Source organism: Silurus meridionalis, chromosome 1, assembly GCF_014805685.1.
Source record: "Silurus meridionalis isolate SWU-2019-XX chromosome 1, ASM1480568v1, whole genome shotgun sequence".
Taxonomy (NCBI): domain Eukaryota; kingdom Metazoa; phylum Chordata; class Actinopteri; order Siluriformes; family Siluridae; genus Silurus; species Silurus meridionalis.
Genome location: NC_060884.1, coordinates 32,943,094 through 32,969,381, shown reverse-complemented (window position 1 = coordinate 32,969,381; position 26,288 = coordinate 32,943,094). Strand labels below are relative to the sequence as shown.

At 40.7% G+C, this 26,288-nt stretch overlaps 1 protein-coding gene across 1 annotated transcript in view; it reads right to left on the bottom strand.

The window, feature by feature from the left end:
- negr1 (neuronal growth regulator 1) overlaps positions 1 to 26,288 on the bottom strand; it is a 173,901-nt gene that overhangs the window by 76,415 nt on the left and 71,198 nt on the right. The window contains exons 3-4 of the mRNA XM_046856899.1: positions 25,164 to 25,289; positions 7,465 to 7,596 (exon numbers count right to left, since the gene is read on the bottom strand). Coding sequence (XP_046712855.1) covers positions 7,465 to 7,596; positions 25,164 to 25,289 — 258 coding nt within the window. The remainder of the gene's footprint in view (positions 1 to 7,464; positions 7,597 to 25,163; positions 25,290 to 26,288) is intronic.

The window sequence follows — 26,288 nt, the reverse complement described above, 5'->3', positions numbered from 1 at the left end:
ACTCTCTTGTAGCTACTGAAAAGCACCTAGTGTTCGATCTGAACTTCTGGTTAATCAGTTCTTTTACACCTGGGTTCTTCAAGAATCCCACAAACCCAAATATCTCAAAGTCCAACAAAAAGTTGGGAAGAATCTGAAGTGGTTTCTAAATATTTTACATTTGGAACAAAAAAAATATATTATTAATCCTTATTGTGAGAAAATGCATTCATTCAAGACGTAAACATGCGTCTCACCTTTGCATAGAAAAAAAGAAGTAAAAAAGCAGCTTCTAGTTGGCTAATTAAGATGGGAAAATTGGGTGTGTCTATAGTTAATAATTATAACCCTCGTTATACTTCCAGTCACAAAAAAGCATACCCAAACCTTTTTTTTTGTATTAAACATCCAAATTACACAAACACATTACGCATTTAAATCTTTTACTTTTGCACACACCTCAAACAAAACTCTAACAATCGAATAAAAAATTTCTGATTTAATTTCCCCTCGATCCATTCATATCAAACCAATATAAAAAATAAATAAATCAAATCAATCAGCATGCAGCCCTGAAGCTTTGATCCTGAAGCTCGTGGCCAGAAAAGTGTAAAAAACATACAAAATGCATTTGAATCCAAGTTGTGAATTTTCTCCTTTTTTTCTATAAATGCAGTATTTGATGCTCGATCAGCTCGAGGCTCCTGGCTGCTAAAGAAAATAAACCCTGCTCTCAGAGCAGAGAAAAAAAGTGTTAATTGATCTTTTCTAGATCCTGTGAAGGGAATAAAAATGAACGAGTAACCTCAAAAAAAAGTGTTTTTGTGAGTGTTAAAGAAGTAAGGATTAAGTCTTTTGACCTCATAGCATTTTATATATACACATACACATCAATATATTTAAATTGTATTTATTCACTTTTAATTTATAAATAATAAACCACGAAGGCGGTCTGATGAAGCGTGGTCACTGCTGCGGTACACAAGCTGATTAGGGCACAGCGCAGGCTGATTTATTCCTTCCTTGAAGCAACTTCTCCCACACTTCCTACGACTTTTACACTTTTCTGGCCACAAGCTTCAGGATCGGAGTTAGGAAGGCCACATTATGATTGTCTCTCTGCATTTCCTTGCTCTTGGCTTCAGCAGAAGGAGTTTTTTCTGACTCGGTGAGGTTCGACTTGAATGGATCAGAGCAGAGTTGAGTATTAGGGAGATTAATTAATCAGAAAAGAGATCACAAGCATTTTCTTCGTCATAGGTCGTGTTCACACCTGCCATTAACATACATCGACTTAACATACAACGACTTGAGACTTCTTGAGAAGTCTCAAGAAAGCTCATCTGTCCCCAGGGGTTTTACAAGTTTTTAGCACTGCATCATCGAGAGCATCCCGACCAACTCCATCACTATATGGTACGGCGGCCCTACTGTGTGTAAACGTAAAGCCCTGCAAAGTCTGGTCAAAATCACCCAACGCATCACTGGCACCCAAATACCTGCCATTGAACACCTTCACCACAGCAGATGTCTGTGCAGAGCTCACAACATTATCAAGGACTCTTTACATCCCAGTCACAAACTGTTTAATCTCCTTCCATCAAGAAGGAGATACAGGAACATACGACAGCTTTTTTCCATTCACCATCACAATACTGAACTCTACACTACACTGTTAGATCACTAAAAACAAAACACTGTATATAACCTCTGTACAATACATGCATCTATCCATCTATCTATCTATCTATCTATCTATCTATCTATCTATCTATCTATCTATCTATCTATCTATCTATCTATCTATCTATCTATCTATCATCAAATGCATCCAATGACGTCCTATATAAGTAATTGTGTTTCCAATTTGGGGAAGAACCACCTACGGCTGGAAGTCAGTAATTATATGACAAGTGGATGGATACTGAATAAAACAAGCGGCAGGATCTTTCCGTAATCCTCTGCAGTAATCCAAAGCGAACATCTGCTGTCTAATTTCATCGAACTCTAAACACCTTTAAAGGAACATCACTGGGCCTTCGGTGAGACGTCGCGGTTTGTGTTCGTCTCGTGCTTTATACAATTTTTCATTAGTGCTCCATTAAATCTTGAAGCCTGCTCCTGTAATAATGACTCTCCTCTTATATCACAAGGTAAAAAAAGATTATCTCACCGGCTTCCTATAGTCCCTGGGATTAATGTTGCCACCCTGCCTGCTCTGGATTCTGGTTCTGTTCCTGATCCAGATCCTGATCTGGTTTTTGAACTGTGGACTGTTTTTCAGTTTGTGTTTTGCTCTGCCCTTTATTGTTCTGTTTGCTGGTTTATGGATTTTTTGGACTGTTTTGGTTTTTGGTTTTGGTTCTCTTCCTGCATTGCCCTGTTCGCCTGTGTTTTTGACCCTGGACTGTTTTTGGACTGTGTTTTTGCCTTGCCCCATTGCTCTGCTTACATTTTTTTATTAAAGCCTGTTTTCTCTGTACTTCTGTGTGCATCCTGCATTTGGGTCCTCCCTCCCAATCTCCACTCACCTAGTCAAGATTTCTGACAGAATATTCTGGCCCAAAATATGGACCCAGTGGATGTATTAAAGCATTGGGCTTGCTCCGCCGCAGACTAACAATTCAGGGACCCAACTGAGACGGTTGATATTTTGAAGCTTAGCCTCCAGCGGATAACTGAGTATTTTCGGGTGCGTCATGAACAATGGGCAAACCAGCTGGTTCTAAATAACCTCCTGAGACAGCTGTCCCTCTGGCCCCTGAGCTCTGTGGGGGGGCTACCCAACCTCAGCCTTCCTGCCTGACGGGGGATGTCGCCCTGCTCTTCTGACCCGCCAAGATCACCTCTATGCCTGTCTGCCCTGTTGAGCATGCCCCCAAGCCGCTCCAGAGTCCTGACGAGGGCGCCGCTCTGCTCCAGAGTTCACGCAGAGGGCGCCGCTCCGCTCCAGACTCCCGCTGAGGGTGCCGCTCCGCTCCAGAGTCCCGCCAAGGGACCAATCCTTGCTGACTATGTTGCTCCACCCCCCGGGTTTCTCCAAGGTGTTCGCCTGGCCTCTTGGTTTTGCTGACAACGTAGTCCAGACCTCTGCAGAGGGCGTCACTCCGCCTCAGACCTCCGCAGAGGGCTTCGCTTCACCTCAGACCTCCACAGAGGGCGTCGCTTTGCCTCAGACCTCCGCAGAGGGCGTCGCTTCGCCTCAGTCCTCCGCAGAGGGCGTCGCTTCGCCTCATCACATCGGCCAGAAGGTGCTTGGGGCAGCTACCTGGAGGCTCACTCCATGCTTCATCCAGCCTTTCCTGACCTTCAAGGCGTTTTTCCTTGGTGGCTGTTCGCCACAAGTCCCGCTGTGTCAGCCGCTGGAACCCGACTTTACTCGTGCCCAGGATTTTGTTTTCACCTTGTTTTACCTGTTTTCACCTTACTCCTGTGGCATCCCTCATTTGGGTCCCCACTCACCTAGTCACCTGCAAAAGACACTCTGATAATAATCTAGCCGTGCATCGTGTCTCTGTACCTCGTGTCCTGCCGCGTTTCTTACATTATGTACTGTACGCGAAAAAATCATGCAGGATATACAGTAGGTATTCGAGGAGAGCACGAAGCAGAGGATAGACATCTGGTGCTTTTTTGCATAAAATCTAAGACAAACAGGGCCACATATCATGCTTCTTACGGCTCTTAACTGTTTTTATGTTTCTAATAAGAAGGCACGCATTGTTTTTGAGGAGCTCGCATGCGTGTCGATGAGGCTCCAGTTAACCGACAGCTGTGCTGAGCTGAGATCTGCAAAGCTGGAGATTTTTAGTAATGAGTTTGTTTGTTAAATGAGCCTGAGCCACAGCGATTATAATACAGCAAATACTCTGGGCTTTTATAATGCTTAATGCTGAAAAAGTAAGGAGATAGGTCTGTGTGAAGGTGAAGGTGTCAGGCACTGTGCATCCATCCATCCCTCCATCCATCCATCCATCCATCCATCTGTCTCTGCATCCATCCATCCCTCCATCCCTCCATCCATCTATCCATCCATCCATCTGTCTCTGCATCCATCCATTTATCCATACGTTCACTTAAACCATATATGTGTATATATACATTCACCTCTTCATCCTTCCATCCATCTTTCCATCCAGCCAGTCAGAAGAAGAAGAAAAATAATTTAGAAGCATGTCCATGTTACATAAACACTAGAGCACAGTATGTGCCTTTCTTCACATATCCCAGCTTGTTAGGAAGTTGGAGTCAAAGTGCAAGGTCAGCCATCACACAAAGCCCCCTGGAGCATTAGGGGTTGGAGCAGAGAGGGTTAAGGTCCATGCTCAAAGGTCCAACTGCAGCAGCTTGGCAGTGCTATAGCTTGTACCTCTAACCTTCTGATCAATAACCCAGAGCCTTAACCGCTGAAGCCACCACTGTCCTGTCAAAAAGATCCTTCATAAAGCTTCACTTTCCCTGGTTAGAAGCTGTTGTATGAAAGGGGAGCACTAACTTATGAACTAAAGACCTGACTATAAGTGAAGTAAGGGTTATAAAAACATATCCATTTATTAGCATTCTGTATAGTTAGCACATCCTTTTTCTCAATCTATAATTCATTTATGGAAATTTGAAGGTGTTTTTTACAGTAAACAAGCATCAAGGGTCATAACAAGCATCTGAACTGTAGCTTACACGGCAAAATCCGCAACGTTCTTCTAAGCAAACTTAGCAGCCAACGTGTCCGTCTGAAGAGCAGTTTTATTCGTCCATCACTGCACTATGCCAAGACTTACAATCTTATTTCTAGCTATAAGAATCGTATCGACCTTATTTTAAGAATAAAATACTAAACAAGAGCAGATTGTGTAAAATTATTCTTTGTGTTTTGTCTTTTATGCACATTTTACCTGCACATTGATCTTAATTACCATCAAAAATATATACAAATTGTTCTGTAGTTTGATTTCAGTTTCTCATGTTGAAATGTTTGTGTTCAGTGATGACAAAATACATTCAATAATCTTTCATGTTGCAGTAAACTGAAGCATTTTGAGAAGCAGTAAGTAATGATTTCGCTTTGATTTCGCCCCGTAATCACTGTGTTACAAAACCGTCTTTATTTGAATAAATAATTGTTGACTACGCACGTGCACGTGATCTTGATTTGAATTGTGATCTTTTAAGTTGAAATGCTTCGTATCATTGTTAAACAGAATATATAATGATGACGATCCTAAAATTGAGAGGAATTTTGTTTAGTAGCTCTGTTTTTAAGATCTTTTCGCACGAATTAAGAAACGCAAAAAAAAAATAATTCTGCTTCTTGAAATAAAATGTTTTAATGCTTATTTTAAGACATTTCGTTCTTTTCGGAAGCCTGAATATTTTTTCTTATTTCATGAAATCTTACCAAGTGTAATTATTTCACTGCACTGGCAGATCATTTGACATGTTTCTACGCTGAATCTTCTTAAATCGTGCATTTATTTCTTATATTTAGACAGTTCTTTTTTTTTGCAGTGTGCCAACTGTAGAAGACTGCGGAAGCGAAAGCCAAAAATTATGCATGCAAACAAGCCAAAAAATTAATAATGGGGGACCTAAATGAGAACTTTGAACTGGGTTTCTGCAGGTTTCACTGTCAAATTGAAGACTTTTTAAGACACACCCTACTTAGTGAACTACATCCATGTTTTGGTTATTTTAGCTCCATGACACATTGGCACTTAACAATGGAAGTATTGGCAACCTTGACTTACACCTAATAAGATGTGGCCATGTTTAAATTCGTGCCAACACGAATTAAAAAAATTGGCGTTAAGGATCGTTTCAGTGCGATACATTTACATTTATGGCATTTGGCAGTAAAATTATCCCAAACATACAGATTTGGTGTGTTTGGGATTTGAACTCACAGCCTTCAGATGCAAAGTCCAAAGCGTAAGTTACCACCTCCACCCAGTCCTGGAATTGAGTTTAGACACAGAGCTGTATCAGAGGTAAAAAGCACTAGCGGATCTGCTTTCAAGAATCAGGCTTTACATTGCACACCTAGGGAAGGTAAGTGTCTTTGCTTAAGGGCGAAACTGTAGAGGTCAGGGTTCTCCATAAAACAAAAGCCTTTGTTTTCCCACAGTATATTTGCTTATTACAATTAACAGCCATAATCTGCAATTAGCCCAGAGGTCAAGTCTCCTCTTCCTCTAAAAAGATGTAATTATTTTTAAAGCCAAATGAAATTACGTCGGCGTGGATTCAATTATCGCGATAACCCCTAAAATGTCAAAGTCGCATTATCCCTACGCAATTAAGCTAATGCAACGTCGCAACATCCTTTAAGGTAGTAACGTCGCATTTTCGGACGCGGCTGTGCATCTTGTCGACTAGTCATCGAGCTATCTTCTGAAGAAAGAGCTAATTGATAAATGCTGATGTTCCGGGCTGGATGATCTAATCATAGAGAAGCTGTGATCCTTCACGGGGCATTCGGAGCGAGGAAATTTGTGCGGATTTATGCGGATCGTCTCTTGCAACCTCACACTTTCATTTCAGGACACAGTAAGGTAACACCTCACGTCTAATCCCGGCCCTGACACCTGCTCAGCTACCGTTAGGGGCCTGAATCGACTTGCTCTGATGGACGAGAGCGCCTCGAAAGTGATAGACTGTTATTACAGCCGTGTTAGGTTTTCCTTTTTCGCCCTCAACGGGAGCTTTTTGCCTCATACTGGAGGCAGATCTGGACACACGCTGCAACATCGGGCTCTGCGTGATTGAAGCGAAGAACCAGAAAAGTGTTTGCTGCTCAGAGATGCTGATCTTTTTCGCTTTGTTTCTCATTAGGACGTATCGACAGGATTGACTGGGTGGAGCAGGAACATGAGTTATGACTCGGGGCCTGTCACGGCTCGACGTGCTGACATTTCCATGCGCCCGCCTGCCCTGACTGTGAGTATGGAGGGGTGTCGCTTGACGAGCCAACGCCACACATACCGATCTGAGAGTCCGGACGTCTGATTTATGCGCTCGCACTTCCTGTGATTCAGCATATGGCATCAACACAAAGAGATTAACGAGGCCAGTGACCGCGGGAAAAAAAAGATCGAGGGAAAAGAAAAGAGAAATCGCAGAACGTCCGGCCCCCACCTTTTTCGTTCCGGCAGAGCCACATCCTGACTATAAGCATGATGAGTAAAGTCAGTATAATTCATTAAAACGTGCAGTGCTCATTACTGTCTTTTCAGACTTTTGAGAGACTCATTACCTGCATAATAGAAGAGTCCTTCTAACACTGAGACCATTCCTCACTGGAAATTAATCATCTCGGCATTGGACGGGGCGGAAAAAAAAGGGGATTCTCTCGTTAAATATTAAAAATCTTCCACACAATGAATTCGGTTCTAATTTCCACCCACTCGCTGTCCCCGGCGAGATAAAAATAAGCCCACGGAAAGGGTGCGTGTGCAGCATCGAGGACAAAAAGGGTGGAGAAATACTTACAGTTGACTGTGACTTTTACAGTCCGGGTGTCAGGAGAAGCGATATCGTTCTCGGCGCCGCATTCATAATCCCCCGCCGCATCCCGAGTTATTCCGCTTATGTTCAGATATTCTCCGCTCTCGAACTTGCTGGCTGTGAACGAAAAAATAAATAAAACATAGGCATTAGCAAACAATTACAAGTTTCCTGTGAAGGTAAAGTTTGCAGTCTGGGATACGTAAATGCTGCACCTTCACATCATCCAAAGCATTTCCTCTGAACAACCGTGCAACTTTTGTCGAAACCTAAAAACTGTTATGTGCATTTTTTTGAGCCTCCACTCTTCTTGGAATACTCGATTTGTCCTCATTCATCCACAAGAGTTTTGTTGCAGTGAGGAGGCCTGGGGTGCAGCTCACATTCATTGTTCAAAATGGTTGGGGCTCTACAGAAGGAGATCTTCCTGTCCAACTTATTTAACTTGTGAACAGGTTATATCCTTCTACTTCGAGTGAAGGGAAAATGTCATGCTTCTGCATCAGAAGACGTTCAATACAATTGTGTGCCTCCAACTTAAAAAAATGCATATAGCTGTAAAGACAGGTCGCATAAAATGATGGAACGTATCAAATGATTTGAGTCACTGAGACGAACGCAAATTTCCAGAGTTGCTTAAAATAAGAGCGACAATAAAAAAACGATTGTACAATGATTATGCTGCAACCAATAAAAAAGTTGGGCGGGGCTAATAAAGAAGCGGTAGTTAAGGCTCTTGGTTGCCAAGTATCGCCAAGCTGCCACACTTGGCACCCTTGAGAAAGGCCCTAAACCCTCCGTACAGCTTCGTAACATCCCTTGGATATGCGAAGAAAGAATTTCACAGTCGATGTGACAAAAAAAAAAACAGTCCCCTTTACCTTCAATTTCAACTTGAAATAACGAATTGCATTGCAAATGAAGCACTTTTTAGATTGTAAAAAAATATATATCATTCCAAGTCCTGAAAGATGCTCAAAACTGCAACTTTGACTAAATATGGAAAGTGCAAGAAAGAAAGAGTGTGAATGCTTTAACACATTTACAACAGTAAATTGTTTTTTTTGATAATATATCTATTTATATCCTCCTCGTTCCAGACGCGTATCCTGACTCAGCGAATGCCGGGAGGAATAATACTTAAAAAAAATAATAATAACGCAAAGAAAACAAAAAAACAATGGAGGATCTGCTAAAACGAGAGTCTGCTTTTGTGTTATTGTGGCAAAACGTACAGCCGAGTCTTCGCGCCGAGCCGAAACGCAATCGCGGGCCTGTCAGGAACTTTTATCTCGGTGGATAAACCTCCCGAGAGGAAACAATCGCCTTCGCTCGCGATCAAAAATTACTCCCGAACCGTGTCATTTGCATACGCGTTTGTGTCATTCATAAAAAAACAAAAACAAAACAATGGAGGATCTGCTAAAACGAGAGTCTGCTTTTGTGTTATTGTGGCAAAACGTACAGCCGAGTCTTGGCGAGCGAAAGCATAATCGCGGGCCTGTCAGGAACTTTTATCTCGGTGGATAAACCTCCCGAGAGGAAACAATCGCCCCTTCGCTCTCGCGATCAAAAATTACTCCCCGAACCGTGTCATTTGCATACGCGTTTGTGTCATTCCGCAAAAAAAACAAAAACAAAACAATGACGTCCTTATAGCAGCAAACGAACGCGACGATTTGGAGAAGTTCGGGGCTATTAAGGAAGCGGCTGAGACACGCATCTCGGGTGACAAGGTGCTATTTTACCTCCATCGCTTCGCAAATGAGTCGAGCCGAAGATAATTTTCCTCCGGAATGCAATCGAGTAAAACGCGGCGCAGCGAGCGTCGTCGCCTTCATCGCCCCTGCCCTCTGACTTGCCGTGAAATCGCTGTACGCTGCATTTTATATACAATATATAATCTACATAATACAGTCGGATTCTATTCTCAATGCAGCTTTTCTTCAGGAATGATTCTACTCGATGCCAAAAGTATTGGGACACCCGGCATTTACATTTACGCCATTTTATCAGACGCCCTTATCCAGAGCTACTTACATTTATATCGGTTATCTGACCAAGCAGTGTTGGTGATGGTGTTAAGGGCCTCGTTCAGGGGCCCACACGTGACAGCTTGGCATGGCTGGGATTTTAACCCACAACCTTTGGATCCAAAGTCCAGTGCCGTAACCACTAGGCTGCAACTGCCCACCCTTTTCCACAAAATGTCGGAGGCACACAATTGTGTTTTTTTGCACGTCTTCGGATGCATTTTGTAAAGTCTTGCATTCGGACCATCATTGTTCAAAAGCCATCAGTGATTTTTACACACTGATGTTTATGCTAGACTTGATAGCAAAAGTATTAGGACACTTAAATTCTCCTGACTATATGTGGTTCTTCCATAAACAATAGTACTGGACGTCCTGGGAGGAGTTATGAAATTTCCCCTTTACTTAAACTGCAAGACCCAAAACCTGCTCTACCATGACAATGCCCCAAAGCGCACTAAGCCAGCTCCATTTGCTTTCCATGAGTTGGAGTTGAAGACCTTCTGCTCTGAACGCTGACTGCTGAAACGCAATCAGGTCGGGGTTTCGTTCATCATCTTTTTATTGTCGCTTTTATTTTTGAGCAATTTGCGTTCGCCTCTGTGACTCGAATCATTTGATTTGTGTGTGAATTCATTTAATGGCTTACACACAGGTGTTTAATCTAGACTCGATGGCAAAAGTATTGAGACACCTGAATTCTCCTGACTGTATGTGGTTCTTCCACAAACAATAGTACTGGACGTCTTGGGATGCGTTATGGAATTTTTCCTTCACTTGAACCAGGAGACCCGAACCCAGCATGACATGAAGTGCACAAAGCCGTCTGAATAAAGATCTGCTCTCCATTGGTTGGAGTGGAAGATCTCCTGCTATAGAGCTCCAAACCTTATAAAAGATAAATGTAACTGAACCCCAGGCCTCCTCACCTTCTCACCTACATAAATACCTGACTTTACTAACACCTCAAACAAATCTCCACAAGCTGATTGCGTGCTAATCATTTCTGATTCCTTATGAATCTTCAGAGGAGGATCTTCATCCGAGTGGATCATCTCTCCGCTCAGATTTCACACTGTACCGCTTCTGATCATCCTTATTACAGCGAAAGGTCAGAATTAGCACAGACCCCTGACACGAGTGCGGCGTATTTCTGCCGTGCACCCACACGTTCATCGAGAGCGTTCTCCCACACGTTGTGGGTTACGTGATCGGAACCGAGCGAGGAAGTCAAATACGTGGAGGCAGAAAAAAAAGGAAACCTGCAACATGCCGACCAAATTAGGCAAATCAGGGGAGGTTAATCTGCGATCCCACATTGCTCTGTGCTGAGCGCAGTCACAGTAAGCAATTTCTCACATTGTGTTGAAAGCATGCGGCGCGCTTTCCTTCAGGTCTGCCTGCTGCTGATAGGACGAGTGCAGCTGGAGAATACATTACAGAGCGAGACGATGGCGCTCTCTCTCTCTCTCTCTCTCTCTCTCTCCCTCCATTTCCACAGTTAACCCCCTGAGAGAATACAGCAGCACCCCACTAAAAGGTGCACAAGTGTTTCCTGTGGGTGTTCATCCTGCTGTCGGCCATGAATTATCCCCCATACACACACACACACACACACACACACACACACACACACACACACACACACACACACACACACACCAATTTGCTTTCTCTTACCTTTCCATCTCCTCCACTAAGCCTGCAAACTCCTCAGTTTGGCCCTGCGCTCTACAGATTAACCAGCAACTGTTCCTCTGGCAGAGATGCAGATTGTGTCAAAAGAACAATTCAGAAAAGGAAAAAAAGAAACGAATTCGGTCCTGAGTTACTGATGCAAATGTTTGTGAGAAATTTCTTTTTATTTGTATATTTTATATCAAATTTAGGATTTAAGTAAAAAAAAATTATTCTATACAAAGATCTAATAAAAGATCAACTTTAATTGTTTATCTGATTTTAAAATAAAACGATTATTTCATTCAAAAATAAAACAAAACTTGAATAATATAAAATCAAATGAAACAAAACAAATGACTTTTTTTTTAATTAAAAGAATTAGATCAGGGAAAAAATACACTCAAATATGTTCAAATTTTATCATTAATTTGTGAAGCATTATAATTATTATTATTACAGCGAAATCGCTCATTATATATAGATGAAAGTGATTTTTTTTATTATTATTAAAATAATATTTAATTGAAAAGACCATTTCAATCAATCAATGTAAATTAATAAATAAATTTAAATAAAACTAGTCTGGAGTAGATTAGAAAATCACATCAGAAATCACACACACACACACACACACACACACACACACACACACACACACACACACACACAAATGAATATGCAATCTGTAATTTAAACAAAAAAAACCTTAGGAAAAAAAGAAAAATAAATCTAACTAGCGATGATGAGAAAAAAGTATTTAATATAAACATTAATAATTGAATGTTAATTATATTTTTCTTCTTGTTATTATTACCGTCAATTAATTATTATTTGCTCTAAATTGAAAAGATATTAAATAAAACACAGAAAAGCATTCACTTGATGCTCCAAAGATCACGACTTCGAGCCTCAGCACTGAAACTGGACCTGCTCTCTGTGTGGGCGGGGCATAATCTCTCTCTCTCTCTCTCTCTCTCTCTCTCTCTCTCTCTCTCTCTCCCTTGTCAATCAAAGAGCCTTTAACCATTCGTGGGCGTATGGTGTTCGCGTGGGCGTCGAGAGAGTTACAGCTTCAGAAAGATGCTCTACGCTCGCAGCTTTGCAGCTCCAGAGAAAACAAGACGAATCTTTCTGTGTCGTTCTTCCAACTTCTCTTCATCACTTCTTCATGTGAACCGAGACGTCGACCTGCGTTCAATAAGAGCTCGGATTTTACTGTATCATTTCATGGCTCTGAAGAACAATCAGATGAAGGCATTAAATCTTCCTTTATAAAGTATTATTCACTACATATCGTTGTCTGGAAGGTGTTACTAGCGTTGGGCTAACAGCGCTAATCCCGGCTCCAGCTTCCAGAAGTGGAACAAACTCATCTTCATGTTATTATGATGTACCAGAGATTTATTGTGAATGAAAGAGAATGATCATCCTGAGTTCACACCGAGGTTGGTCTATAAAATGATGAACAGGAGAAGCTCTCTGAATGGCGATGCCTGTTTCTTCTTCCTGGCTTTAAAGGAAGATGGCAGTGCTAAGGAACAGAGCTTCGAGAGGGAAATATATAAAAAAAAAATTGCTCACTGTAACTAACAGCATGTTACTAAAAACTCTGGTCTCCAGGTGAACATACTGAAATTGGCTTCAGCTGTGAATGTGGTCACGTAACGAACACAAACATGGGGAGAAACGTGTCTCGGTGTCGCTGGTGGATGAACTACACAAACCTTCAGCACTTCAGTTAAAGTCCAGATACAATAAAAGTTAAAGTGTCCCTTTAAACGTTCTCTTGAGTAAAAGTACAAAAGTTTTTGCCTTTAAATGAACTTAAGTTTCCAAAGTACTGATTTATTATAACTCTAATGTTCCTGTTATCATTTTTATCACAAGACTCTTTACTTAATCACCTCAGTTTTTCTGGAAAAGACTCGAATGTGACTCTCAGCACACTGATCTATTAATAGAATGATATTAAGGATTCAAACACTGATTGATTTCTATTAAATCATCATGAACCCGAAACCTTCTTTTCAACTACTTTAATAAAAACATGTGAATGAGGTCACGTGTGTTGTGGTGAGTTCGAGTCTGGAGTTTCTTCATCATTTATTCCTCTCTAAATGCTCATCTCCTCACTCCTCCAGCTATTTCCTCCTTCTCCTCTCTGTCTCCTCAATTCTCCTCATTCCCCTTCTCATTTCTTACTACGTCTCCTCCTCCTCCTCCTCTCTAAGTCTTCTCACATCACTTCTCCTCCTCCTCCTTCTTCTCCTCTCCCAGTGTCCTCACTTCTTCTCATTCCCCTTCTCATTTCTCACTACGTCTCCTCCTCCTCCTCACTAAGTCTTCTCACATCACTTCTCCTCCTCCTCCTTCTTCTCCTCTCTCAGTGTCCTCACTTCTTCTCATTCTCCTTCTCATTTCTCACTACATCTCCTCCTCCTTCTCCTCTCCCAGTCTTCTCACACCTCTCTATCTTCCTCCTTTACAACCTCATTACTTCCACACAGGACAACACCTTACTCCAGAATTGTGTTTGTTATGTGACAAAACTTTTAATACTGAAGCTGATGTGAGTTGCAGAACTTCAACCAGAAGAACACACCTCATGAATGCATGTGGTTCATCTTTAGTGCAAGAGTCGATGTGTTTTATGTCTTATTAGTGCAAAGAACCTGAAAGATACTGTGTGTAAAACACTGTTCCAGTGGAACACTAGGGGCGCTCTTTAGAGGAACTGGTAGAACACAAGGGAAAGTAGTAGCTCAATGGAGAAGATGGGCTTTGGATCAGATCCCAGAATCTCCAAGCTGGGAGTTTGATGAAGACTCTCAACCCTCGACTACTCAGTGGGATAAATGAGATAATTGTAAGTTGCTCTGAAAAAGGTCGCCTGTCAAATGGCGTAAATGTAAATGTCAATTACTCAGCTTGATTGCTTTATTAATGAGTGTTACTACGCTGAAGTTACCGCCTGCTGCCTCGGTGTGATGAGGTGACATCATACTTATTCTTCCTTATGGACCCACAAAGCTGCCAATAACCGCATACCCAATAGGACATTTGGCAGACGACTTTATACAGAATGACTTACAACTGAGCAGGTGAGGGTTAGGGACCTTGCTCAAGGGCCCAGCAGTGGCAGCTGGGTGGTGTTGGGACTTGAACTCACAACCTTCTGATCCAAAATGTAATGACTTAACCATTGAGTTTGGGAGGTGGTAGTTCATTGGTTAAGTTGTGAATAATTGTATTTATTTTAAATTGCTTTATTGATCCCACAAGAAAATTGTTATTACAGTGCCAAAGTGTACTAAGGGCCTTGCTCAAGGGCCCCAAGAGTGGCAGCTTGGCGATACCAGGGCTTGAACCACTGACCTTCCAATCACCAACCCAGATGCTTAACCACTATGCTATTTCCCCCCAACTGATCGAGAAGGTCAGGGGTTCAAACCCTGGTATCGCCAAACTGCCACCCTTGGGGCCCTTGAGCAAGGCCCTTAATCCTCAGTGCTCTTTGCACCACTGGGACCTTTCTTTCTTTTTCCTCAAACACTACAGTGTATGAGAAAATAATTATTTGTATTATTATGGGATGTGCATTTATCTTGTGTATTTATTGTACACTGTTTCATCTCACGCTGCTGTGGTTTTGGATGATCTTTAGTCTTGTGTATCACAATGCCACGTGGTCATGCTTCGCATCCTGGTCCTGAAGATGCGTCTTTTCATCCCAACATACACGATACAGACCAAAGTATTGGGACACCTGAACTTTCCTGCCATATGTGGTTCTGCTCCAAACTTGTACCACTAAGTTGGAGGCACACAATTGCATACGTCTTCGGTTGCGATTTTGCGTTCACTTGAACTTGGAAACCCAAACCTGTTCCAGCATGGAAATGTCCCTGTGCACAAAGCCAGCTCCATGAAGATATGGGTTGGAGTGGAAGATCTCCTGCTATAGAGCCCAAACCCGACTGAACAGCTTCTCACCTGACTTCACTAACACCCTTGTGGCTGCATGAATCTCCACAAATCTCCACAAAATCTAGTGGAACATGAGGGAATAGAGGGAATTATTTCAGCAAATTGGTACTAAATGTGGAATGCGATGCTCCAAAAGCACATTGTGACTAGAACACGCACACTAAGTCAAGGGATAACAACGGCGAGGTGTTAAAGCCTAAACGAAGCATCAAATCCGAAGCAAGATCACACTTGAGTCTACTCAGTAGCACACAATCGCAACCGAGGAAGCTTATGAAAAGCCGGACCGGACCGGAAGTGTAGGAAGAAGGACACGTTGTGATTGACCTTTCACACGGACCATCACGAAACCTCGCCGGTGGAAAAAAAAACATGTCTTGAAATAAATAAAGAATAAAGAAGACGAGCACTGCTTTCCATTTCGTGATGTATTTTAGCGCACAAAAAAAGGTCACACCGGTCCTGTGATGGCTTTCTCGTTTTTATTTTTTATGACCACAGAGGGGAAAAAAGATGCCAATCTTAAAAGGGTAATTTCATCTCGACAGAACTCAAAGGAAAAGAAAGCAGAAAAAAAAACACAGCCACAGAAACTCTTGTATTTTCAGTTTGGTGGAATATAAGTTGAGGTTTTCTCTCTTTTTTTTTTGCTGTATAATCAACATGCAGTTCGTTTTTTTTGTTCGGGGAAGAAAGAAAAAAAGGCAGAGGGTATATAAAACCGTGACCTCAGGTTTCGTGACGGACGGCGTTTTAAATAACGTCATTCTTCTTGATCGTCCCCGACCGAATTTGAAATGAGGTAAAAATGTCGAATTGGAGTCTGAATAAAGCTAAAATCTCGGGTAAGCAGCAGCTGCGTCGAGTTTGTGACCCGCAGAAATCGGCGCCGTCGGCATTCCCAGACACTTCGCCCGAAACCTCCACACTATAGGCAATTTCGCATTCTGTTTGTTTTGGCTTGTTTCAGGCGTCTGCTTTTCAACAAGTGATATTTATGCTCGATTGGATTGAAATCAACTTGACCAGTGTACGAGTGGCCACTTTCTCCCCTGATGAACTCTTTAGTTGAACTGCCAGAGTGTTTGTGGTCATTTTATTGCAGCATGAGATTGGGTCTGAGCCGTGCTGTGAACAAACACATTTGTTGTTCTTTGTTGTTTTTGTGGTGACACGTACTACAGTACGTGACTATGATCTTCTATGGCTGCACTATGACTATTCTACACTATGACCGCCTATTGTTGCAATATAACATTTTATGGTTTTACTATGACTCTGGGATGTCACATTTTTCATTGCATGGTTTTACTATGACAGTGACTCACTATGAGTTCACCATATGACATTTAATAGACTCGCTAAAACACACTGCTCTATTAAAGGTCATACTGTGAAACCATAGTTTTTTTTTCATGACCAAAGTCGACTCACTATGACACACTATGCTTCCACTATGACAGATTAGGACACACTGTGGCATTACTATATTACACTATAGTTTCACTATGCCATTTCTTTTATGAACTTACTATGACAAACTATGATATTACATTGCTACACTGTGATGTCACTATGACATTCCATGGTTTCACTATGTCACATTGTGGTATTTATATTGTAGTTTTCCTATGACATTTGTATGCATTTACAATGACACAATATGAGCCTGCATTGTGATGTCACTAGAGCATTCCATGGTTTCACTATGACAGTCTATAGACTCACTATGGTTTCACCGCATGACATTTAACGGACTCACTAAGACACACTATGATATTGCATTGCTACACTGTTCCACAGGAATATTTTTCCGGACTCCTTATAACCCACTGTGATTTTTCCATGGTGTCATTTTATTAACTTGCTATTACACACTATGATATTGCATTGTTACACGGAGACATTATGACAATCTATGCTTTCACTATGACATTCAATGAACTTACTTTAGTCTTCACAATAAAACACATTTAAAACCATGGTATTTCTATGACATAGGTTTGCTATGAGACCCTATGGTTTGTCTATGACATCTTATGGGTTCACTATGACCCACTATGTATTTTAAAGCAACATGATGATTGGAGAGTTTTGTAGTGAGCTGATTTGTGGCTCTTTTTTGTTCCGACACTGATGTGTTGTATCTGAAAGTTTCTTCAGGTACGCTCATTATTTACGCGACTAACGGGGGATAAAGCATTGCACAGTAATTTACAGCGCCTTAATCTATAAAACCAGTGAAATAATTGGGTCTTCCATGCATCACGATTCCCTTCACTGACTTCAATTTTGATGCACAAACACCATTATCAGACGTATAAATTATAAACACGACGGGATAGCACTGTCAAACTGCTTCAAATTGCTTTTCACATTTAATTACTTAAAAGATTTACGTGCATTCGAATATTAATGATGCGATAATTTTATACCTCAACAGGACAAGTGGCACATTACCCCACCGCTATGACACATCATGGTAACATTATGGCGCTCGCTATCATTCTATGGATTCACTATGGGACGCTGTGGCATTGCGATGACACTTCGCTGTAATCCAATGTAACGCAATGACGCTGGGGGTTAACTGTGACACACAAAAACGCTGCTGTGCTACATAATGGTTTCACCAGGACATTCTGCAGACTCAATTATACACACTACAATTTTACTGTGAGATTCTATGGTTTCAGGATGGTGAACTTCACGACAACATGCAATCAATTCTTTATAACCTGCTATGGTTTCACTATGACATTTTATAGACTATGACAATTGTCTTGTCTTTCATTCACACACTACGATTTCACCAGGTTCACGTTGACATTAATGAGTTCACTGATACACTACGATTTCAGTGTGACGTGCTATGGTTTCATAATGACGTGCTACTGTTTACTTTGGCATTCTAAGGTTTCACCATATGACATGTTATGGACCTACTATGACGCACTATTGGATTTACTATTACACTATTGTTTCACTATGACATACTATGGAAACATTGTTACATTCTGTGGTTGTACAATGGCACTACAATCGCACACTAAGCGTTCACTATGACATACTATGGTTGCATTATGACACATATTGGTTGCACTATGACACTATTCTTTCATTTCTACACACCATGACAAACCATATTGCTCTAGGGTTTTACTATGCCATTCTATGATGCTAGTCTTTCACCATGGCACACTATGGCTTCACTATGACATTGTACAAGTTAACTATGACTTTGTATGGTTTCCATATGACACCCTACACTGTCTCTCTGACATTCTATAATTTTACTTTGGCATGCACTGTAAAATTGTATGTACTACTATGACACTAGCCTTTTACCATGACACAACAACATTCTATAATTTTATTATGATACACTTCAATTTCACAATGACACCCCATGGTTTCACAATGTCATACTAAGCTTTCATAATGACGCCCTACAGTTTCACCATGACACCCCATGGTTTCACAATGACATACTAAGCTTTCATAATGACGCCCTACAGTTTCACCATGACACACCATGGTTTCACAATGACATACTAAGCTTTCATAATGACACCCTACAGTTTCACTATGACACACCATGGTTTCACAATGACATACTGAACTTTCATAATGACGCCCTACAATTTCACCATGACACACTATGGTTTCAATATGATACACTACAATTTCACCATGACACACCATGGTTTCACAATGACATTCTAGGGTTTCATAATGATGTACTACGATATCAATATGACACGCTAACGCATAACTATGACACTCTCTGGTTTCACTATGACTTTCTGTGGACTCACTATAACACTAAGGTTTCATTATGACATACCATGAAATCATTATGACTATTACAATGACATTCTATGGTTCCAATATGACAATCTATGATATAGTGTGGATGCTTTATGACATATTGGTTTCACTATAACATTTTATGCCAGAGTTTCACTATGACGTTCTATTGACTCATAATTTCAATCGACTTTCACCTTGACACACTACAGTGTAACTATGGCATTCTCTGGTTTCGCTAGGACATTCTATGGCCTCATTGTGACACACTAGTACTGGAACATCTTCCCTCCAAAGAGTGGAGTAAATTCTAAGAGCAAATTTGGTTCTAATTGGCACATACCACACTTAAGACCAGGTTTCACTATGACATTCTATGGTTACAATATGATACACTATAATTCATAATGACATAATTCAGTTGCACAACGAAATCTAATGAACTCACTATGACACTTTCAACATCTTGTTTCGCTTCGACACTATGAACTCACTATGCCATTCTAACAGTGACACTACAGGTTTACGATGATACTCTATGACATACTATGACTTCAATATGACACACATACTTCAATATCATGTATTTTGGACACACTGATATCTCTAGGATGTTTTATCATTTCTACACACTATGACCACTAATGGTACTTTGTGGATTCAAGGGGACACTTCCACACACCAGACTTTCTTTTTGACATTCGACGGTTTGACTATGACGCTCTATGGCATTACTATGATACACTATGAATTTCATAAGACATTCTATGAACTCGGTATGACACAAAACTTTTATTTTGACAATCTACTTTTTTTTTTTTACTATGACACACTTTGGCTTTACAATGATACACTATGGATTTCATAAGACTTTCTATGAATTCACTACGACACACTTCACATTCTTTCAGCATAGCATTAAAAAAAATAGAATAAAACCAAGTGTGTTTGTTTTTTTGGCCGTTTTATGTCCAAGATGTTTTTTTCCTCCTCGTGATGCTTTCACTCTGCTCTCCTTTCATAATTAACCGTGACATACGTCCACATCGCTGTCACGTCATGTCCCCTGGTCATTAGCGCAACAGCGAGCACTAGGCACTAATATTTATTTTAATGAGTAAATGAGCAGAGGATTGGACTGATTCCTTCTACCACGCTCATTATCACTGCATGGCTAGGTCTGATCCTTTTTTTTTTTCTTTCTTTTGCTTGTAGTCATCATTTTTTTACTCTAAAACCAGACGTGATTAATCCTGACTTGAAAAAAAGCCTCAAGTTTTATTAAGTGCACGTCGTACATCGAACATTCAGACATACAGCAAAAAAATTATGTTTCTCTAAGAGTGTTTTTTTTTTTAATATATATCAGAATAAAAAATTCAGAAAGAGCTTCATTGCCAAGTGTTTGCACATAGAAGGAATTTGTGCATGGTGACAGAAGCTTTCATACAATAACAAAAGAATAAAAAATAAAGAATAAAATGCATAAAAATTGTATAAATATATAAAAGAAATAATAATTAATTAATTAATTAATTAATTAATTAATTAATTAATTAATTAATTAATTAATTAAGACAGAAAAAAAAAATCTCATTCGGAATTTAACTTAAAAAGCGAAAAAAAAAAAAAGCATAACATGATCTGAAATGATCTTCAGGCGCACCTGAGCGTCATCCGCGATGATTATGCAGGCAAAAGTATTGGGACACCTGACTTTTCCAGCCCTATGTGTGGCTACACAGAATGTCATTGGATGTTGTAGCATGAAATTTTCCCTTCACTTAACTTGGAGACTTGAACCTATTCCAGCATGATAATGCTACTGAAGATATGCTTCACACAGGTTTGAATAGAGATCGCCTGCTAAAGAGCTTCAACCTTATTGAGATGAACTGACTGCACCCCAGGCCTCATCACCTTCTCACCTACATCAGTAGACTTTACCAACTCCCTTGTTGTGGCTGAATAAGCAAAAATCTTCACTCCAAAATCTAGTGGAACATCTTCCCAGGAGAGTGGAGCTTATTATAAGAGCAAATGGAGACTCGATGTGGAATGTGATGCTGTAAAAGAAATCTCATGCCAATCTTATACTCAGGTGTCCACAGACTTTTGTCCATCCGTGTTTCATTTCGCTAATATTTTTTAAATCCACACCTAATCTGATGAAACGTTGTGAAAAACACAATGCTGAGAGCATCCAGGCTTTCAACAGATGCAGCTCTTTATGAGTCAGCAGGAAAAAAAACAGAGGGAATTCAATAACAGGGTGGTGCAAGAGGAGGAATATGACAGGCAGAAGATAAGTGAAGCCTTCAATTATCAGATAAGTGCAACATGCATCTTCATAAAATCCAGGAACGCTCAAAAATGGCTGCTGCGCCAGACAATTTGCGCACGAGGCCCGTAAAGTGCATGCGTCTTTTTCAATGGCTGAACGAGACAGGAAAGTCAAAATGCGCTTAATGTGCAATCTCTCTCTGGGGGTTTTTTCTGGCGAACACACCGGGATACACACGTCGAGAATTAGATTTTCAAATAAATGATAATAGGACAGACGGGGATTAAAACAACTCCGCGGTGGAAATCAGTGCAGAAAAATCAGTGTTGGAAAAACACAATTTAGGATTTTGCCTACAATATACAGAAAAAAGCACTGGGACTTTTCCAGCCACTTCACTGCTGAATGTTGTGCTGCAGTTGGAGGATACTGGAATGTTTCCCTGATTTCTCATTGGAGAACAATAAACTCCACCTATTAAACTCCACCCATTAAATTCATCCATTAAACTTTGTCCATTAAACTCCATCTATTAAACTTGACCCAATAAACTCCACCCGTTAAACTCCAACCATTAAACTTCAAACGTCCAAACTCCACTCATTAAACTCCACACATTAAACTGTATCCAAATTCCACCCATTAAACTCCACTCATTAAACTCCGCCCATTAAACTCTGTATATTAAACTCCACCTATTAAACTTTACCTATTAAACTCCGGCAAATAAACTCTGCCAGACAGACAGACAGACAGACAGACAGACAGACAGACAGACAGACAGACAGACAGACAGACAGATAGATAGATAGATAGATAGATAGATAGATAGATAGATAGATAGATAGAACGAACGAACTTTGGTTGGATGCTGTAGAATGAAATCCTCCCCTTGAAATTGAAGACTTAAACCTCAGACAGAATCAAAAACCACAGAAGTGTTGGTCATAAAAACGCAAATGGAGACTAAATGTTGAATGAGATGCTCAGAAAAAAATCAGATGCCAATCTTATGCTTCGGTCTCCACAAACTTTTGTCCATACAGTGTTTAATAAGTCTCATTTTTGCATTTTCGCAGGTGCAGGTGAACTCCTTTCTTCACTACACAAATAAACTTGGGCTTCATAGACGTTTGGTACTGTATTTATTTATTTATTTAGGGTACAGAACAATGGCTGTCTGGAGAGAACACTGGCCATTCCTAGCTAGCTGTCCTAGCATGCTCTCTAGAATAGATGTATTCTTAAATAGAAAACAATCGAACTCTAATGATGAGGCTGTTTAGTTTCAGATGTTCATATAAATAATGTGCTTTATTTACAGAAATCGTGGTAAAATCGAGCCGATAAATCAGAAGCCTGTGGTGGAAAACACTCCTGAATGTTGTGCTGCAGTTGTAGGATGCTGGAATTTTTTCCCTGAAACTCTCCCCAGTGAACTTTGGCCGTTCACCCACCCCTAGTTTTTCCTTTTTTCTTCTCTGGATAAGTGTGTCGTTTGTTGGCCAATTCACTGTTTCTCCTTGTTTCAAGTTGATTATTCCAATTTTGTAATTATATTTTACAAGATTATACAGTGAGATAATTGGCCAGATAGAGAGATACAGTATCTGACAAAAGTGAGTACACCCCTCACATATGGGCAACCATTTCAGTATATCTTCCAAAGGACAAAACTATAGAGATGAAACTTGGACATATTTTAGAGTATCAATATGCATCTTGTTGTGATAGAAGAGTATCTGTGAGAGTGAAAGGTAAAGTTTATAGGACTGTGGTGAGACCTGAGATGTTGTATGGATTAGAGACAGTGGCATTGAGTAAAAGACAGGAAGTGGAGCTGGAGGTAGCAGAGCTGAAGATGTTGAGATGTTCATTAGGAGTGACGACGATGGACAGGATTAGAAATGAGTTTATTAGAGGGACAGAGCATGTAGGACGTTTTGGAGACAAGGTGAGGGAGGTGTGATTGAGATGGTTTGGACATGTGCAGAGGAGGGACATGGGGTATATCAGTAGGCGAATGCTGAGAATGGAGCCACCAGGAAGGAGGAAAAGAGGAAGACCAAGAAGGAGGTTTATGGATGCAGGTAGTTGGTTTGAAAGGGGCAGATGTAAAGGACAGGGGGGTATAGAGAGGAGGGCATCATGTTTTGCTTCAAAATGTCACAGTGCATGTTGAAATCCAGCAGCACTCCTGCAGCCCCAGACTACCATGCTCGACTGTAGACAACAATTTTTTTGTTGCTCCTTACCAGAGTGTTGTCACACATGCTGGAAACCATCTGAGCCATCAGACCACAGGACATGATTCCAGTAATTCATGCTTCTTGTGAGCAGCTTCAGAAGAGGCTCCTTTCTGGGACGACGGCCTGCAAACCGACTTGCTGCAGTGTGTGACAGTATGATCTGAGCACTGACATTTGGAGCTTCTGCTTCTACAACCTCTAAAGCAGTGCTGCAGCACTCATGCGTCTGTTTTTTAAAGCAGCTTCTGCACCTGACGCACAGCACGAGGACTCGACTTCTTTGATGGAGGTCTGAGTGGAACCCGTCTTGCAAAACCTCTGTATGACCCTGACCACTGTACTGTAACTCAGTTTCAGGGTGATACTGATCTTCTTACAGCCTCGGCATCTTTGTGGAGAGAAACAATTCTAATTCTCAAATCCACAGAGACTCTTTACCATGAGGTCCATGTTGAACATCCAGTGGTCTGTATGAGAAAATTGGACTCAAAGCACCTAATTCTAACTGCTCTATTACAAGATACACACATTTATCTGGTCCTAACAAGCAGACAAAAACATGGACATGATGAATAGGACGTGTGGCTTTGCATCGTTACACGACATACAGCTGTTATCACTGAGGGTGTACTTACTTTTGTTGCGATTTGTGACAAAAATGGTTGTATGTTAAATCATTTTTAGAAGACAGTAAATCTGTACTGATATACAGCTGCACACTGACTCCTCTAAAATATATCAGAGTTTTATTTCTATACTATTGTCCCTAGTGATATTATCCTTGAGAAGATTATACTATAATGGTTGCTGAAATAAGAGGGGCGTACTCACTTTTGTGAGATGATAGATAGATAGATAGATAGATAGATAGATAGATAGATAGATAGATAGATAGATAGATAGATAGATAGATAGATAGACAGACAGACAGACAGACAGACAGACAGACAGACAGACAGACAGATGTCCTTAGTTGATCCCTGAGGGATATAAATAGGTTGTAAATCTCATATTTACTCACTAACACGACTCATTTCTTTCACTGTCACTTTGTCCTCTGTGTTCGTTTTTCTCGCTTGCCTTCTCAATGTAAAAAAAAAAAGAAAATTATTCAATGTCACCTGGTGCTTTTCTGCAAAATACAGGTTTTACCTTTCGGAAACTTTTACTATAACAAAAGGAAAAAAACAACCACAGAGCTTAAAAAAGCTTCTATGACGAAAATAAAAACTTTCATTTCACAGGCCCAAATCGGAAAGAATCATTGAACGAGATCAGGACAAAATCCTGGAAAGACATGGAATTCAGTTTACATCTGACCTCCTGATACTCTCATGCAGCAGCCTTCCCAAAGAGTGGTGTAAAAAACAAAAAACATCCAGTGTGCAACCAAATACTGGATCCAGCTGACAGGAAAGGCAACAGTTCCTCCAAATAACTACTGTCTCTAACAGGGGCAAGCAGAAGCATCTCAAACCTTTGGACTACAACAGTAGCATTTCTACTGGTTCTGATGTTAGCTGAAACTCTGTATGAGCGAATGAAATGTTCTGCTGCTACTTGATTGGTTGATCGGACGGCCGCACGATCGTGCTGTGATAAAGATAGAGATAAAGAAACTGGATGTTTTTTTTCGCTCACCTGATGGGCTGATGTGTCTCCAGGTGATTTTGGGCTCTGGTTTCCCACTGGCTAAACAGAAGAGGGAAATTTCACCGCCTTCGTTTACCGTGATGTCCGACGAGATGTCGTAGATTTTGGGAGGAACTGAAATGAAAAAACAAAACAAAGAAAGAAGTATAAATGTAAAGAGTTCATGCACAGTTGTAGTATCGCGCATTAAAGAAGCTAATGGGGCATTAATAATCCTGTGGAATGATGTATCGATACCAGATGCACTTCCACCCAGGAGGAACCCAAGAAGAATCATGACATCCTACTAATCTCCTGGGTGTACAGAGACACAATGCTCCTCAGGGTTTTTTTTAAACCAGTTCTGAACTGGTGCTAACTCCTGTACTTAGCTGATGATTTGCTAACCGCCAGCTTATACAATATATCTTAAAAAGTACTGAACTGAACTGCTTTTCATGGAAGATCTCTTGCTATAGAACTCCAATCCTATTGAACACCTCAATGTAGATTAATGTAGACGCTGACTGCACCCCAGGAACCTCCTCACCTTCTCACCTACATCAGTACCCGACTTTACAAACACTTGTAGCTGAATTAATCTCCAGACAATCTGGTGGAACCTCTTCCCAGAACTAGTTTATTATAATAGCAAATGTGAAATTGGATGTTTAAGTGTATATGAGTGCACATAAACTTTTGGCCATATAGTGCACATGTACAGTGCAAAAACTCCATGTACCATTGGTCAGAGGGTGCACATACTTTTGCTCATACAGTGTATTTGCCGTTATTTTGTCCTTGGCAGTTACACAAGTTAACACACGGAACTGTGCAGGAACTGCAATCAAAATGGTTTTATTGCGTTGTGTTTTATTATTTGCGTTGACGTTTCTTTTGTTGGTGGTGGTAGTTTAGGGTGTTGTTAACAGTGTTAGTGACAGTGTTGGGATTTTTATTAGTAGTAAAATAAGTCTGGTTTTTGGTGGTGTTGGTGGTGTTACTGGTCATGTTGGTTCATTGTTAATGGGTTTTGTGGTGGTGTTTTATTGGTCTTGTTGGTGTTTTTGGTGTTGGTGTGGTTGTTGTTGGTGTTGCTGTTTTTGGTGGTGGTGTTGTGGATGATGATGTTGG